We start from the raw sequence: 17,988 nt of genomic DNA, 5'->3' as shown, positions 1-17,988 counted from the left end.
TCAGTTTCAGTTTCATTTCCAATTTTATCCAACCAGGACAGAGAACTCAATCAGGATACAGATTAAACAAGTGAAATTGGAAGTGATGACACTAAGAAATGAGCAGACAAAATTGGAACTGGAACACTATACAAATTAAGCTTAAAAATGGGTACTTTCTCCTGATTGGCTGAGATTGTGACACCTACCGAAAATTTAATTTTCTGTTTATTAAAGAGCTGGAGAGACAGGGAGACATCTGTTACTGAAAAAACACTCTATAGCAATGATTACTTTCAGAATATAGTATTTTAACCTTCTAACAAAATACTTTTTGTTTTAACCAAAAAATATCACTTACCCTACCTTTAAGTACTGTATTTGAGTAAATGTACTTATGTTCTTATTCCCTCTCCCTTCCCTCCCTCATTATCTCTCCCTCCCCCCTGGCTCATGTCTTCTCCCCTACAGATGTACATTGCCTTGATCTCTGCCCATGCCCTGGGCCTCAGTGGGATGCACTTCTTCACCTGCATCCAAGCCCAATGGAACCGTAAGCACTGTCTTTATTTTTAACCCTCCGCCCCTAATTTACGCTTAACCCGTTAAGACCGGGAACGCATCTGTGTAACCACTTTAACCATTATTTTATACTTTGGGCTATTCAAGAGCTTGTATATCTGCTATTTTTGAAAAAAAACGTGAACATTTTTGCAAATCTTTGAATATATATATATTTTTAAGCGAACATTTTTAAAATCTTTGCTTCTGGAACAACATATTTTGAGATGGGGGTCCACGGCCAAATATCACATCAAATACATTTAAAAAAAATATATATATATGATTTAGTATAGTAGAATCCCCCCAGAAGCAAAGATTTGAGTTAAAAATGTTCGCTTTAAAAAATATATATTCAAAGATTTGCACACATTTTCTTGATTTTTCAAAATAATAGCAGATCTACAGGTTCATAGCGCGGCACTCGGTGAGCTTGTACATCTGCTACTTTTGAATAGCCAAAGTACAAGATAATGGTTAAAGTGGTTAAAATCAAAAATTATACCCTAGGTGGGGTTGGCGAAAGGGCCTACCCTGTGTGGAGTTTGCATGTTCTCCCCGTGTCTCCTAGGGTAGTTAATACCCTCACAAAAACATGTAGTAATCCTGGTCGCTATATACCGCCTCCCCCGTGACAGCCGGGGCGCCTGATGGAAGGGAAGGGAACTGGTTGGAATAACGTGTTCCTTCCACGTGCTACGTCCTACCGGGGAAACTCCCCCCTGTCAGGTGACAAGAAGGTCAGTTGGCTCTCATGCATTGAAGGAGGCATGAGCTCGGCCCTTGGCTCCCTAGGCTGGTGGGAGGAGTGTAGCGCCCAGGATCATTTAGAAAATTGGCACCGTTCAGCAGTACTTCAATACAGCCTTTTATGAGAATGAGACAAACAGAGGCGGTTTAAAAGCCAGAGCTCTCTCTCAAGTGAGAGAGAGAGGGAAGGATGTCTGTTATGGAAGAGTGGAACAAAGGCACGGCAAGTGCCTGCCAGATATGACATATACTATATACTAGCCTATGCTATAATACAGGGATAAGTGGTTAATCAAATTAATTGATTTTGTCAATTGTAAAAAAATCAATAAGTCGGTTATTGGTTCTAAATATCGGTTTCGATATATATTTTTGTTATTTGCCCAGCAGCCCTACTACCAGAGGAGATAAGAGAGAGAGAGAGAGAGAGAGAGAGAGAGAGAGAGAGAGAGAGAGAGAGAGAGAGAGAGAGAGAGAGAGAGAGAACTGAGTACAGAGAAAGACATTGGCAATGAGAAAGATGGCCTTTAGAGAGAAAGAACTTGTACAATAGAGCATCTGCTCTGTGCAGTTCATTAGAGCCTTACTGCAGAATACACACACACGCACGCACGCGCACACACACACACACACACACACACACACACACACACACACACACACACACACACACACACACAATACACACACACACACACACACACACACACACACACACACACACACACACACACACACACACACACACACACACACACACACACACACACACACACACACACACACACACACACACACACACACACACACATTGATCTTCCTCCTGGGTGTGTCAGTACAGATGAACCAGCACATGCAGATACTGTAGTATTTCAACTCCCCCACACTGCCCCCTAGGGGGCATAACTGTAAATGAGGGCCTTATTCCATCTTATAGAACATAAACTCAGTAAGCTATCGTCGCTGTTGGGCAGAAAGCTTGTATCTTCATATTTAATTTTTCTTGTAAATGAATGCCTTACTGCGTCACACTACTGTGTCACACAAATGTACGAAAAATTGCCGATTGAACAACCAATGAAGAGTATTAACTTGTTTAAGAGCTTGTCATTAAATAATAACTACATTGGATCCATTGGAACGTTTTCTGAAAAGTAACAGTTTTTGACATTAAAGGTTTTGTATAGCACTTGACTTGACAAATATACAAAGCATGAGCAACATGAAAAAATAAGCAATAGAATCTGATGAAAATAGTTAAAAATTTAGCAAACGAATAGTAGAAACAAAGAACAGAATACCCCCCCAAAAAAACACTGTAAAATAGTAGTTAAGAATATTTAATGAAGGTACAGTTTAATAGCCTGGGATCCAGACTGATTCGCTCCGTTCGGCAGATCTATGTTTTCTCACTTCGCTTTTCAGTCTGGTAAAGATCCTATTTCCAAGGCGGGACGGGCACAAATGTATAATGGGGGGGTGGGGGGGGGGACCAGTGGCTTCCAATTTACAACTCGAGTCACTTCCTGACTTGCCTATACGTAATTGGTGACGTTTGGAAATACGAGTGCCATACCATGGCCAGACTGAGAAGTGAGAAAAAAAAGTCAGCCGAACGGAGCAAATCAGTCTGGATTCCAGGCTACAGGCGGTTACACACCGGCGAATATGCGAATATACGCAAAATTCGGACTCGTTCCGAATAATTAAAAGACGCTTTTTCGCTTCGCTTTTTCGCTTTTTCGCTCCATGTGAGCTTGCATTGACTTGAAGGTTTTAAAAAAAAACGTATTATTCGCATGAAAAAAATCGCCCCGGTGTGTAAGGACCTTACGAGTTTAACCCTGGCGTCTTTATTTTGGGCAAATATTTTTTTATGTTTAAAAAAACATATTTAAAGATAGAAGACATACAAGCTCACAATGCATCACACCTTCCAAGCAATTCATTCTCATCATATTGTATTGTGGATCACGAGATGTTTCCATAACACTGTGGACCAAAACATAATGAATGTCTGATGAACTGTTGATTTGTGCTGCTTCCTCACATAATCTAATCCTCCTCTAATAATTCTCCCCATCCTCATTGGACCACCAGAGTGCAGTGGCTTTTCCCCGGGGGTGTCTGTTCTCCTGCTCATCTTCCTCTGTCTGGAAGCTGCCCTCTTCCTCACCTTCACGTCTGTCATGTTCGGCACGCAGCTCCACTCCATCTGCAACGATGAGACGGTGAGTTTCCATTCATCACCTCCCTCTGTCATCCAAGCCTGGAAACCCGTTTTAAGCACATTTAACCCTGTTTCATACTTTAACAATGTTTTTTGTATGGTAGTACAAAAAAAGGCTATTTTTGTACTACACAAAGCCTGCCTGTGTAATCACTGATGTGCTCTGATGTCATGGCCTGTCAAAACACAGGACAAAAAAGAAATCGCATTTTGATACAGCCCAGAAACGCTATAAACGTTTCTATCTATCTATAGCCATGAGAGTTCTTTTATCTTTTTTATGTTTCGCTGGTCTGGCAGGGCCGTACTGTCAGAGGAAGAATAGGCACTTGTCAGTTGACACAAATAGTGATTGGTCAGAATGTCTGAAATCTATTTTGTTTTTGAAGAATCAAGATGTGATTGGTTAGTGTCGTTCTCCGCCTCAGGCTCTTATCTGTCTAAATTGAATTGTCTTTGTCAATGTCTAATGTTACTGAAATAAGATCCTATAAGCTAGTGACTATTAGACCAAAAATATGTGGGGCCTTTTTATTTTTATTTGTTTACAGGAAATTAAGCACATCAGCCAAAATTTACTAAGCTTATGGTTGAAGCAATATCCATGACAGTGTGTGTGTGTGTGTGTGTGTGTGTGTGTGTGTGTGTGTGTGTGTGTGCGTGTGCGTGTGCGTGTGCGTGTGCACGCGTGCGTGTGCACGCGTGCGTGTGCGTGTGCGTGTGCGCGTGCGTGCGTGCGTGCGTGCGTGCGTGCGTGCGTGCGTGCGTGCGTGCGTGCGTGCGTGCGTGCGTGCGTGCGTGCGTGCGTGCGTGCGTGCGTGCGTGCGTGCGTGCGTGCGTGCGTGCGTGCGTGCGTGCGTGCGTGCGTGCGTGCGTGTGTGTGTGAGAGCATGTGCGTGTCTGTGAGCAGTGTGGTGGCAGGGTGGCCTGGGCAGCTGTATGACTCTCAGACTGAATTATTGTCTCAGTCTGGCGCTGACCATAAGTGCTGCTTCATGCATGTTGTTGTCAAATGGCTGTCAAATGACATAGATACAGTACAGTATGTCATAGATATACTATGTCCATGACACATTAAGTCTGAGATCCACTTTGGATGCACACTGTCCCCATATGAATCCTGAGATCCACAATAAGATTTTTGTATTCTTCCTTTCATTTCCCATCATATCATCTATTTTCATCCACAACGTAGATCAATATTGCCTACATGGCAGCATCCGTCTATCATTAACTATAGAACGCTAAACCTTGTGTGATTTTTTTGTTGTTGTTTTGTCCCTTCAGGAGATCGAGCGTCTTAAGAACGAAAAGCCGACATGGGAGCGTCGAATGCGCTGGGAGGGGATGAAGTCTGTGTTCGGCAGCCCTACCTCTCTGCTGTGGTGTAACCCCTTCACCGGCCTGCGTCTGCGGCGCCTCCTACTGATGTACCGCGGGCGGCGCGCCGGATCCGAGTTCTCCGTCTGACGGACCGGAGGGGAGCAGAGCGGTGCGGTACGAACTCGCCAACTCTTGGCCATCAGACACAAGTGCACCTCTCATTGGATGCCCTACCTCAGTGGTACTCAAAGTGGGGTCTTGGGAGTGACCCCCCAGGGGTCCTTGAGGAGTTACGACGGGTCTGTAACTCTGTTAAGACAAACACTGAGGAGTTTACATAGTAAATTGGGGGTCCCGGAGATAAGACTCATATCAAACAGGGGGTTCTTGATATGAAAATGTTTGAGAACCACTGCCCTACCTTCCCTCCCTCTCGATGGGAGTCGAAGGGAGTCGCTTGAACCCTAGGACGGCCCTGCGTGGCTGGGTGGGTGTCGAGGAGACAGACGGAACCCTTGAGTGAGACCTACACTACTGGAACCATGTGCTACTATTGCTCCCACATGTTGATAGAACCATCAGCATGGCTCTGAATGAATTTGTGAAACAAGTCTTGTCATATTGTTTTTTAAACAAGCAGCATTTAAACTGGACAGTAAAGAACTGCAGCATAGAACTGAATTGACTCTGCACTGCTATTTAACGCAAACCGAGTCCAAGGTGTTGATTTGACCTCGTACTCTTACCTAAGCACAGGATGTCTAAAGCTCAATGCCTTTCTCTACATGGAATCAATTATCAAGAAGGTTTATTTGTCAGTATATTCAGACAGGTACAAGAAGCCAAATGCAAGTATGTGAGGTCCTCTAAAGTACTGTGCCACAACAACATACAATGACAATAATTAAAAGACTTAGATAAAATAAATAAGAAGAGACTTCAGCTCTTATAGGCACAGAAGTGAGTGAGAAGAGAGTCATATTTCTTTATGGAAACTGGACATTCAGCTTAAAAATGAAACACACACACACACACACACACACACACACACACACACACACACACACACACACACACACACACACACACACACACACACACACACACACACACACACACATACATGCCCAGCCCTCATCATTGGCTACAAGACAACTGGACCTAAATGGAAAGACCTTGACATAATTTCTAGAGAAGCCGAGCCTCTCCTGGTCAAGGACATGTGCGACATGTGACTTGGAAAAGACGAGGAGAGAAACCATGCTGAAGTGGAGCACGGCGCACGTCCGGGGCCGGCCGCTGCTATAAGCAATATTTTAAAAAGCGTTTTATTTATTTAAAAAAAAAAATATTCATATTGTAATTATGTCATGTATCTCCTATCCAACAACTAGCGTTATTATTTTAATATTCAATAAAAAAAGAATATTGACATAATGATTTTATAATGGGGGTGTTTGGGGGGGGCCACCAAAATAAATCTTGCTTAGGGCCACGAAAATCCTAGGGCCGGCCCTGCGCACGTCAGAACTGGAGCTATGCCGTCTGGGTTTGCATGTGGAGCAGCTCAATCATGCAACTTCTCAGCCTGCTAATGAGACCTCTTACGCCTGATTTAGACTTAGTTGTGCGACACCAACTAAGGCTGTCTGTCCACCAAAATGTTTTTGTTTTTCCCAGCTGAAAATGCAAGGTGCTTTTCTAAAACAGTGGTTCTCAAAGTGGTGTCTGGGGGCCCCCCAAGGAAGTTCCAGGCGGTCCCCAGCTAAATTTGTTGATATTGCATAAAAATCAGTTTAACCACTTTAACCCTATATACATCAGCTATTTCGAAAATCGCTGATCTACCAGCTCACAACGTGTTGCGATGCAAGAGCTTGTAGATCTGCACGTTTTTAAAAATATGGAAAATCTTTAACACAAATCTTCTCTTATGGCGGTCCTTGACATGAAAATCTCACTATCCTGGGGTTTCTAGCATAGCGTAAATACACGGCAATTCAACAATTCAAAACATACAGTATGCTGCACTCAGGAAAAAACAACACCTTGGTGGACACAGCTTCTAAGACAGTGGTTCCCAACCTTTTCTGGATCAGGGCCCACTTTGAAAATCTTGAAAGCATTCGCAGCCCGAAATGAGCACGTTTATTTTGACGATGAATCAATCGATTGTGTTCCGGGCTGGCTTGGCTCAATGGAACTAACATACTGTTGTATACTTTAAGTTCTAAATAAACCTCCGTGCTTTTGCCTGTTATTTGGCGGCCCACTTGCAATATCCTCACAGGTTGGGAATCGCTGCCCTAAGTATAACTCAGGCTGTCAGTTGTAGTAAAGGACCAGCACAACCCTCATCCTCCATCAACACAACTCCTGTTGTTAGTTTCTCTCCTGTTTTTAACATTGTTTTCCACATTTTGTCTGTTAACAGCCATTACAAATGAGCATTTTTAGCACAAGGATGCTGCTGGGTAATGTGTTGTATTGTTTTATTTGTCATGTCGGTGACCACTGTTGATGCTGTTGGTGCTGTTAACAACTGGAGCTGAATTTACTGCACATTTTACTGTTAATTTTGATAATGACTTGTTAGTTCCCCCTAATATATATATACATACAGTATATTATACACACACACACATACACATGCATACACACGTGCATATGTACAAACGTTTGAGAATGGAACAGCGTGAATGTCAAGAAAACGAAATTACACTGTAAAACATTTAAATCAAAGTGCAATATACACTCATAACACATTTGGCCTGGGGCCCTAGATAGCATCGGCTTGAGTTATTTTTTAAGTGATTAAAACCAGACAATTCTGATGCCGTGTCACGATTATGATATCCAAAATCCCAGACAATAGCTGGGCTAATATCACAATATCAATATAATATTGATATATTCGGCCAACCCTTCATACTGTATACTAATACTTGATTCAACATACAGGGCCCTGACTCTTTGGTCTTTTCTGATCTTATTGGTTTGTCCAGTTCAGACCACCTCCTGTGTTTCCACAGCGATATGGCTTTGACCCCTCCATTGTTGATTTAAAAGGAATTTGGTTTAGGAATTCAACTGCTAAAAAGGCGGAATGTTATTGAGTTTGAACCTTAAACTTGTTTTTCTTTTTGTGCCTTTTTGAATTGAGCATGTTCCTCTGGTCACTGAATACAATTGATAAATATTGATAAGTGCAGTGCAGATGTTAATCTGTTCCTCTGTGGGGAATGCCTCTGTTAATATATGGGATTTATAGATACTCCATTGACATCAATTCTTGTATGATTTGATTTCCTAGGAATCGGAGATATCGGAATTGAAATCTTAAGTAACCACTTCACCCATGTTCAACCTTATCTTCATATAATCTGTCCTCACTAATGCTCACTATAAGACAATTTCTGTGCCTCAGGCTGTACAATTCAGTCTTGTTTGAAATTATACCACCAAAGACGCCATTGGACGAAATCGATGATGTCATTAGAGAAGGTTTCTGAGACGCAGAGCAAGTAGACAACAAGGGAACCAGGAGACCTGGTACTGCCAGACCCCTAGTGGTTGAAAGATCAGAGCACTACGTCACGCTAAGCTTAGCCAATCAAAAAGAGGACAGAAGACAGACCTCTTTTATGCCCATGTATGGACGAAAACGTTTGGAGAGGGGGACCGAACAGAAGACAGACCTCTTTTATGCCCATGTATGGACGAAAACGTTTGGAGAGGGGGACCGACAAAGCCTCATGTAGGCCCGACCCCCTGGGTCTGGCAAAAATGGTAGCATCTTATAATGAGCATTAGTTACGTGTATATGTATGTATACCAGTTATATGAAGATAATGTTAAAAATGGGTGAAGTGCTCCTTTTGTCAAAACAAAATGTCCATTTAGGGAGAACCCAGTCTTATGTATACTTTCTCACTTTCTTAAAAGGACCAGCTCTTCAAGCTAACAAGGCGCCACTGTATGAATTAAGCATTAGACACGGTTGACTTTGTTATTTAGCCACCTGGTGATGCAATGGATTAAAGGGGAGAGCTTGAAAGCATGAGAGTATAACCGCCTTTAGGCTCGTTCTGAGTGCCGTTTCATCTGCAAAGACCAACTCCTTAGACCTCCTCGCTATTTGTACTTTGAAAAGCCTTCCTTTAACATACAAGCTTTAGTAACTGAAGACCCGTTTGACATTGTCGCTGTTTGACCTTGTATGTCACAAACTGTTACTTTTCAGAAAATGAAACAATTGTTTTCAGAAATAGTGAAAATAGCAGATCTACAAACTGATCTGCTGTTTTCACTGCTTTAGCTTGACACGTGTATGACGAAGAAGGGCATTGAGTCACGAAAGTTGAAATGTGGAGATACAAGGTTTCTGCCAGACAGTGACGAAATGCAAAGCAGACACCCGCTTCCTTTGCTCTGTCTTCACAACTGAAATTTGGCACAGTGGTGTTTTCTTTTAATTTATTTTATCTTCCTCCCTACAGTAGGGCTCCACAATCATGACTAAAACTCATAACTGTGATTATTTCGTGAGATGCTGTGATGGTAATTGTTGAGCTCAATGAATAGTCTTGATGGCTTGGAGAAGAAAATCATTTTATTGCATAATTATATCATATCAACATGCTGACCACTTTCAAATCAACATGCTGTGTTGCTGACCATTTTCAACTGTGTTCTGAATTTCTTTATATAAATGATATACAGTATAATATTGCCAATAGACAAGATTGTATGATTATTGTCATGCCTTTGATATCACGGAATTTTGTCATCTCAAAAGCACCTCGTAATTGCCATATTTTTTTTCTTTCTTTTATGCTTTTCCGAAACTATTTTATATTAATTCAAACTTAACTTTAAAAATGCAGTTACCAAATGCTCTATGGTAGTGGGTGATCACAGCTTGATCCTATACCTGCTACACTCACCACACTATAGCAGCGGTTCCCAACCTTTTCTGGATCAGGGACCACTTGAAAATATTGAAAGTGTTGCGGCCCACCCATCTGACCACTTAACACAACAGCCTCGGCTGCTGTGTTAAGTGGTCAGATTGGGGCTAAATAGACCTCAAAATATATTGCTGTTTGTTCATATCTGTGGTTGTCAGGAAAAGGAACTCAGATTATCTTCTGTTTATAATGACATTTTGATGCTGTGAGACATTGCATCATGAAATAGCAAGCTGTTGTTATTTTAAAGCTGCAGTGCCTAACTTTCATAATCCCCCCCATATGTGAGCGATGACATTTCTACTGCTGAGCTAATAAGTAAAAAGCCCATTTGGGTGAAGGATTATGTAGCGCTTTGAGCTTCATGCAATGTCACTTGTCAACCAGTAGGTGTCCTACCCGACCACAGGGTCTAAATGAGTAGGGAGACAAAATGCAACCACCCCAGTCCCTAGTTACTCTACCACATTTTTTTTTTTTTTTTTTTTTTTTTTTTTTAACCTTTATTTAACCAGTAAAAACACGTTGAGACACAGTCTCTTTTTCAAGTGTGAACTGGCCAAGATACAGCGTTAAAATTACACAGTCTAAGCTTAACATACCAATACTAAAACAAACAACAAAATAGTCATCCAAGATACATCACAAATACATAAAATAACTCCCAATGCTACACTTTATACAATAGAAAGAAGCCAGTAATCAAACAGAAAATAATAATACACACAGTGTACAACCAATACACATAACCAATAACCTTCCGCTAGGCTAAAAAACCTCCGGACAGGAACAGGTGTTTGTGAAAAAAACTAAGGTGATTCTTTTGAAGCTTCTCAAGGGAATTAGAGCAGCCAATTTGAGTTTGGTCTGGAGATCATTCCACAACCAAGGGCCTAAGAAAGAAAGACATTTTTTACCTCCCTCAGATGAAAATGAAGGTACTTCACAGCGTAACCAAGCATTTGATCTGAGATTTAAGCCATTTCTAACCAATTTGAATTTGGAGGTAATGTAGTAGGGGAGCTCACCAAGAATAGCTTTATAAATGAAATTATACCAATGTTGCAACCTGCGCGTAGTCAAAGAGGACCAATCAACTGCAGCATACAACGTGCAATGGTGAGTTCTAAAAGGAGAATTCGTTATGAATCTCAGTGCAGCATGATACAGGGGATCCAGCTTTGTCAATGTGGAGGCACAAGCAAACCTGTAAATATTGTCCCCATAATCCAGCTGGGACAAAAACAGACCAGTGACCAATTTTTTGCGAGCAGTGCAGGCAAAACAAGCCTTCAGTCTATAGAAAAAACTTAGAGTAAATTTCAGCTTCTTACTCAAGGCATCAATATGGAATTTAAAATTTAGATGTTTATCCAACCAGAACCCAAGGTATTTATAGCGATCGACCCACTCAATTAGGGTGCCATCTAAGGTGGGGATGCATAAGGGGATTTGACAAACTCGTGGAGTGAACATCATTGCCTTAGTTTTGTTACCATTTAACATCAATTTGCTTTTTTTTAATTCCTCCTGCAGAGAAATGAAATCCAAAGACAAATTTGTTACAGCCAAGTCTAGCGTGGGCGCACAGGAGTACAGAACCGTGTCATCCGCGTACATATGGTACCTAGAATACTTTGACTGACTGCAGATGTTATTCACATATAAAAGGAAAAGTAAAGGACCTAATATAGAACCCTGGGGGACTCCCTTCTCCATGGTTACTTGATCGGACACTATGTCACCCAGTTTCACACATTGTGTGCGGCCGATCAAATAGCTGGTGAACCAGCTAGTCACATTTGGGCCCATGCCTATATTGGAAAGAATCTTTAACAGTATCGGGAGATCAACAGTGTCAAAAGCCTTGGATAAGTCAATAAACAGGGCAGCGCATACATGTGACTTATCCCAGGCAGCCTTAATGTCATCCAAGACAGTAAGGCAAGCTGTGACAGTACTGTGTTTTGATCTGAACCCAGATTGCATGGTATTTAAGATTTGATGTTGATCAAGAAATTTGTTTACTTGGGCTGATACCTGGGCTTCTAGGATCTTTGCTAAGGCCGAAACATTGGTTCTCAAAGTGGGGTCCGGGGACCCCCAGTGGTCCTTGAGGGGGCTTCGAGGGGTCCCCAGTAAAATAAGTTAGTATAGCATCAGACTCAGTTTAACCCTTTATACATCGCGTCAAATAATCTTGACAAAATGTGATTTTTTTTTTTTTTTTTTTGATCAAATCTTGTTTGGGGGTCCCCGGCACAAAAACACTGAGATTCGGTCCCTGGACAAATTAACATTAAAACGTTGTGTGAACCACCGCTCTTACTAGAGCTCTAAAGAGCATTTTATTCACTACAAAACGTTTGAAAGGGATTGGAATGTAAACCATTTTGTACAACTTCAGGATTATTTAAGGGAAGCAGAGACAATGCTGACTGTCTGGACACATTTCATTCACATGCTGCCAGTGGTGGACACAGTAGCCTACTTAAAGTATAGATAGTAAAGTATAGAATCAGAATCAGAATGTATTGTCATTATACCGAGGTACAACAAAATGTTAAAAGCTCAGCTATAAAGCGCAGGACCACATAGCACAATGTGTGCTCAACAACATGCAACAACACAACATAAACACCTGAGTGTAGCCTAATACAAAAACATACTATAGATACTCCTGGTCAAATATTACTTAAAGCTGAGAGCTGCTCTGTCAAATTTGCACTTGCTTTTAAAAATACTTAAGTTTCAGAAGTAAAGATTAAGTACAGTACTCAACTAATGTACTTACTGTCCACCACTGAGTACAACATTATTGACTGCTCACCTATTTGTGCTGGAATGCACTGTATCTTCTCTTTTAGTGTCTATGCACTGATAATCATTCATAAAACTCCTACTCTGGCATGCTTCATGATGCAACAAGTCCACCAGCTCCGTCATAGATGTGCTCAGCGTGCAGTCCGTGCACGTTTTTATTTATTTATATTTGGACAGTTATTTTAAATGCTTTAATCCTGGCAACCCTATGTTTTCTTATACGTAAAGCAGCGGCAGCAATCAAATGGAAGGTGATGTTAACTCCATGAGAGCAGCAGTCATTTTTGACAACGGGGAACCAAATGGACCCAAATGGACCCTTATGGGTCCTTTTGGTTTCATTTCTACACTCTCAGAGTTAAATTAACATTGAGGGTTTTACAGTATCCCAGATATAAAGAATGGTATGAAATGGCCATCCGTGGCCTAGTGCATATCAAACTGGGGGTCCTTGAAATTGAAATGGTTGAGAATCACTGAACCATAGGCTTACAACATCTTGCACTTGTACACCATAACAACAATATTTTTTGCAGAGCAGAAGCTAAATCGGCAAAAACACATTTGCCTTTTGTTTCACTGCTGATGTAGGCTTTGTAGAACCATGTTAGCTCGCCCTGTGCTACAGTATACCTAACTACTTAAACCCCAGCATCAGTATTCTGTGGAAAACCTTCGCAGGAAAAATATTGAATGTAGAGGGAAAACAGAGAAGAGAAGTCACTAGTATAGAGCCCTGAGGGACTCTGGTCAACCAAGTGTAGGGTTTAAGTGGTTAACACGTTTTGTTCTGCTCTTCTAGAAGACAGTACATTTTAACGTTGATCATTGATTGACAAAATAGGCTACTGGTGAATTGATTGGTCTGTAGTAAGAATAAAAAGCAGTATTCCACAACATAGAGTAGACTTGTTTCAAAGGACAAGTACAGATATTTTATATTTTAAACTCAAATTTGGTATCCTGCTACAGGGTATGATGTATTTATTACAACAAATACTCTGTGTTAGAATCAAGAAACCTATTGCAATGATTTGAGAACGTTCTTACAATGGACAAACATAATCCAGCTTTATAAACAGAACATACTGTATACAGGTTACTTATTGTTAACTAACGGTATATAAATGGAATGTGTAATTGCATAGTTGATTTTTTCTTTTTTTAATAATGTGTCTCCTAAACGGTCTTTATGATGCCATGTCCTTTTACATAATAAACTTGATTGGTTGAAAAGTTGGAAACGTGGTCAGATACATGAATACATTAAGTACCTGGCCACTTCTCTTGGTTTTGAAATATACTGTGTGTGTGTGTGTGTGTGTGTGTGTGTGTGTGTGTGTGTGTGTGTGTGTGTGTATGTATATATATATATATATATATATATATATATATATATATATATATTCATCCACTCTATTAACTGTCTCTGCCATTTTTATCCCTTCCTCTTTAAAGGACGACTTCACCCATTTTCAACCTATCTTCATATAATCGGTCCTCACTAATGTTCATGATAACGATTTTTTTTTCGACTCAGTCTGTGTCTCACCTCAGACACCTCAGAAACCCGCCTACCAGTGACATCATAGTTGGGCAGGTTTAGTTTTTCCAACAACATTTCACATTGTTATTAATGCGAGAACAATAGCATTCATTATAGCATGCTAACTTTCCAGGAATAGAAAGCCTGCAGTTTCTATTGGCTTGGATTCCCCATCGATGTCACTGGTAGGCTGGTTTCCAAACTGTCCACAGCCCCCCTCTGAGACACAGACCGAGTAAAAAATGGCACCATATTATAATTAGCATTAATGAGGACCAATTATTTGAAGATAGTTTGAAAATGGGTGAAGTCGTCCTTTAAGGAGGTCCTCTAGTTCAGTGAATCTCAACCTTGACATCCTGATGCTTGGTGGAGGCTTTGACCAGCTTGTGTTTCTTAAAGGCAGGAGGAGATAGTGAGGTGAGTGTCACAGTAAGAGACCAGACACTGAAGATAAGTCTTCACAACTTTCAATAGTTTTCTCCCAGTGTCCCTGCACTGTGGACAGCTGTAAAGTCCCTTCAGATCCTCTTGATCCCAGCACCCTTAAATATAGCCCATAGCCTATAGTGCAGATGCTATCTCCACAGTGAACAGTCACTGGATCCTTCAGTAGATGCAGACAGATTGAATAGCAGACCTGTTCCTGGTCCAGTTGAACTCCTTTCTGTGCCATTTTAAGGTCACTGACACAGGTAGCAGAAACTCTTTACTGAAGAATCCCAAGACAGAGTTACAGGAACTTGGAAGTAACAGGAAACAGGAACTAGAAAACCACTGGAGACTGAAAATGTATTGTAAGTGTGCTTAACCACTTGAATCTTAGCATCCCTATTGTGGGGAAATCTTTCGGCTAAAATAGCAGACATGTAATATGTCTGCCTATGTCTATGTATGAGAAATGTAATGTTTTTTTTGTTAACTCAGTTTCATTTATTGATTATGGATGACAAAATATCTGGTTAGCGGCCTGCCTTGTTTGTGCATTGAAATATCTTTCTAATAATGGCGTGGCTCCCAAGTGGATCTTGCACTTCATGTGTCCTATGACATATCTATGACGTATGACTCTAAATTTGGGCAAGGTTTTAGCTTGATCCAACCCTCATTGATTAAACTTTAATAATTTCAAGTTGAAGTGACAAAGCCATAGGTTTACATGTCCAGTGGTGCTCGACACAAAGTTTATTTGCGTAATTTGAAGCTCAATATGACGTGGCACTGAAGGTATATAAGTGGCGACACCTCAAACGCCGACACACAGTCCCATATTACGTAGACCTGTAGTCCCTGCACATTTAAATGAAACGAGAAGATAAGCTGAGATAAGATGAGCAGAAAACTGGAGAGGGAACTATCTCCTCCTCAGTTGTTCCTGAAATATGACAACCCTGTTTTGGTGAGCCAAAGATCAGATAAAAAACCACTACAACGTCTTTCAGCGATGCTGAAAGACGACAATACTGTTTCAGTGGACGCAATATGGAGTGCTTTCACCCTACTACCTACTTCCTCATCTACAAGGAGACGAGACAACAAATTGAGCGGCCGTGGGATCAAAAAGCAGTCCACAGCATGTCCTCGGTTTAAAAAGGCTTTGCTGAAGAACTACAATCCCTTTATGATGACCCCGACAAGCTCTGATACAGTATCAACAGTATCGACAGTATCGACAACGGAACCTCCTGAACCCTTACTTCCCGAACCAGAAACTCCCGAGTCAAGGGCAGCCTCTGCAGAGATAACCAGACATAATACCCAAGCCATGCTAAACGCCATCCTTCCACCTAGAAGATTTGAAATCGATGCTGACCAGCTGTGGGAGCAGCAGGTGTCCAGCTCTCCTCCTACACGACTGGATCTGGTGAACCTGCAGGAAGCGCTGGACTCGAAGCTGGATGAAAGTGAGGAGGTCAGTGAGTGCTTCCGCCTAGCAGAGCTCCCTGCCCGCTGGGATTTCTACTCCGAGTGCTTTGATGAGCTGATCAGACAGGTGGCCCTCGATTCTCCTAAGAGGGGCCAGCTGCTGGCACGAGTGAGAGAAGAGATCCGTCTGTCCATAGAATACTATCAGATACTGTCCAAGGCTGGTGAGGACTTTGGCGTGAGGAAAGCCCTTCAGGCTGAGGATGATGACAAGTCTAGCATTGAGGAAAGGATCGCTGAAATGGAGAAACAGAATTCAGAACTGAAAAGGCAGATGGAAGAGAGGGAAACAAAATTTGATGCTGTTACACTCAGTGAGCAGATGCAGCATGATATGGATTACAAGGCGTACATGGTGGAGAAAGACTTCCTGAAGAAAGTCAACAGCCAGCGTAGAAACCAGCTGGAGAGGGTCAGGCAACTGCGTGAAGCGCAGCTGGAGACGGCCAACAAACAGCGTAAAGCCCAGCTAGAGATGGCCAACCAGCAGCATGAAGCCCAGAAGCATGAAGCCAACCCGCAGAGTGACGAGCAGGCAGAGACGCCCAACGAGCAGGGTGATGAAAAGCCTGAGACGGCCAAAGAGCAGGGTGATGGAGACAAGGTGGAAAGTGTCAACAAGCAGAGTGATGAAACCAAGCCTGAGAATGTCCCAGCAGGGTGAGGAGTGTGTCAACCAGCCAGCAGGGTCGATCGGTCGACGGTTCTCGAGTTACACCAAAGACAGACACAAACGCAGAGATTCCATGCATTTATAGTAATAGTAACAATAAGAATGACATGTTGAATGAATTCTGTAGAACAGCATTTTTTATTTTTTATTTGTTTTATACATTTTTTAAACTTTTTTATTATTATAATTTAATGCCGTCTGCAGGAGGCTACAGTAGCTGTCTATACAAGGGTTGGTTTGCGTGTCTGTTAGTCTGGAGATAATCCCGCAAAACGCTGGACCGCTTTTCGCATAATGTTTTGTGCTTTTTTAAATACTTCACTTAAATTTTGTAATGGAAGTAAGTTGGTGGGGCTCAGATCGGGCTGAAGTCGTGCCAAACATTTGGAGTCATACGACGTCATACATAGTTTATAGACGACTGGCCACAAACAGTCTGAGATTATTGGATTGTTCCACAGTCTATGAGATCCCATGTGGATCTCCGGACCCACAAGGGATCTTATACACTGTGGATCTCAGAATAGATTTTTTTTAACAGAGTGGCCGTACTCTGGCTAGAACAGGGTATGTATCTTAGCTCGTTTTAGTGTCAGCAATATTCTGACTTCTGAAATTTGATATCGGTTCCACCTGAATCTGGCTGCACAAGCAAACTCAAGAAAACTCATTACAACCCTGCCTAAATCTCAGTCAGAATGAGCTTTATTGTCACATCACAGGTTTACAGGAGACAATTGGGTGAAATAATTTTTCGTACAAGCTCCATCGTTTGTAGTTTTCCAGGAAAGGGGAGAATAGAAAGAAAGTCCTCATCGATTTGTACAAAACTTGAAACTCACTCACCCTTTCCACTGCAGCGCCGTGTTCTCTCTGACAGTTATCTGACCTCATCCCTGTAGGCACACTCGTCAGTATTGACAATCCGGCCTATCACTGTCGTGTCATCAGCTTACTTGATGATGACATTGTGTGCAGAGAGTAGAGGAGAGGGCTTTGTACACCTCCCTGAGGGGCTCCTGCTTTGAGGGTCAGGCGTTGAGACGTGATGTTGCCCATTCTCGACACTTTATGGTGGTTCGTCAGGTCCAGTATCCAGTCGCACATGCTCGGATGCAGGTCTAGGACTCTGAGCTTTGTGTTGAGCCTGGTTGGTACTATAGTGTTGAATGCTGAGCTGTAGTCAAAACATATACGTACGTATTTG

At 41.8% G+C, this 17,988-nt stretch overlaps 1 protein-coding gene across 4 annotated transcripts in view; it reads left to right on the top strand.

The window, feature by feature from the left end:
* Positions 1-7,320, top strand: part of LOC308093201 (palmitoyltransferase ZDHHC7-like) — a 43,025-nt gene extending 35,705 nt beyond the window's left edge. For all 4 annotated transcript variants that reach the window (XM_080439456.1, XM_080439455.1, XM_080439454.1 and 1 more), the window contains 3 exons: positions 451-532; positions 3,391-3,521; positions 4,808-7,320. In XM_080439456.1, coding sequence (XP_080295582.1) covers positions 451-532; positions 3,391-3,521; positions 4,808-4,990 — 396 coding nt within the window. In that variant the 3' untranslated portion in view covers positions 4,991-7,320. The remainder of the gene's footprint in view (positions 1-450; positions 533-3,390; positions 3,522-4,807) is intronic.
* The last annotated feature ends 10,668 nt before the right edge of the window (positions 7,321-17,988 follow it).

Source organism: Gymnoscopelus braueri (genome assembly GCF_963280865.1).
Source record: "Gymnoscopelus braueri genome assembly, chromosome: 1".
Taxonomy (NCBI): Eukaryota; Metazoa; Chordata; class Actinopteri; order Myctophiformes; family Myctophidae; genus Gymnoscopelus; species Gymnoscopelus braueri.
This window is presented reverse-complemented; position numbering and strand designations above follow the sequence as displayed.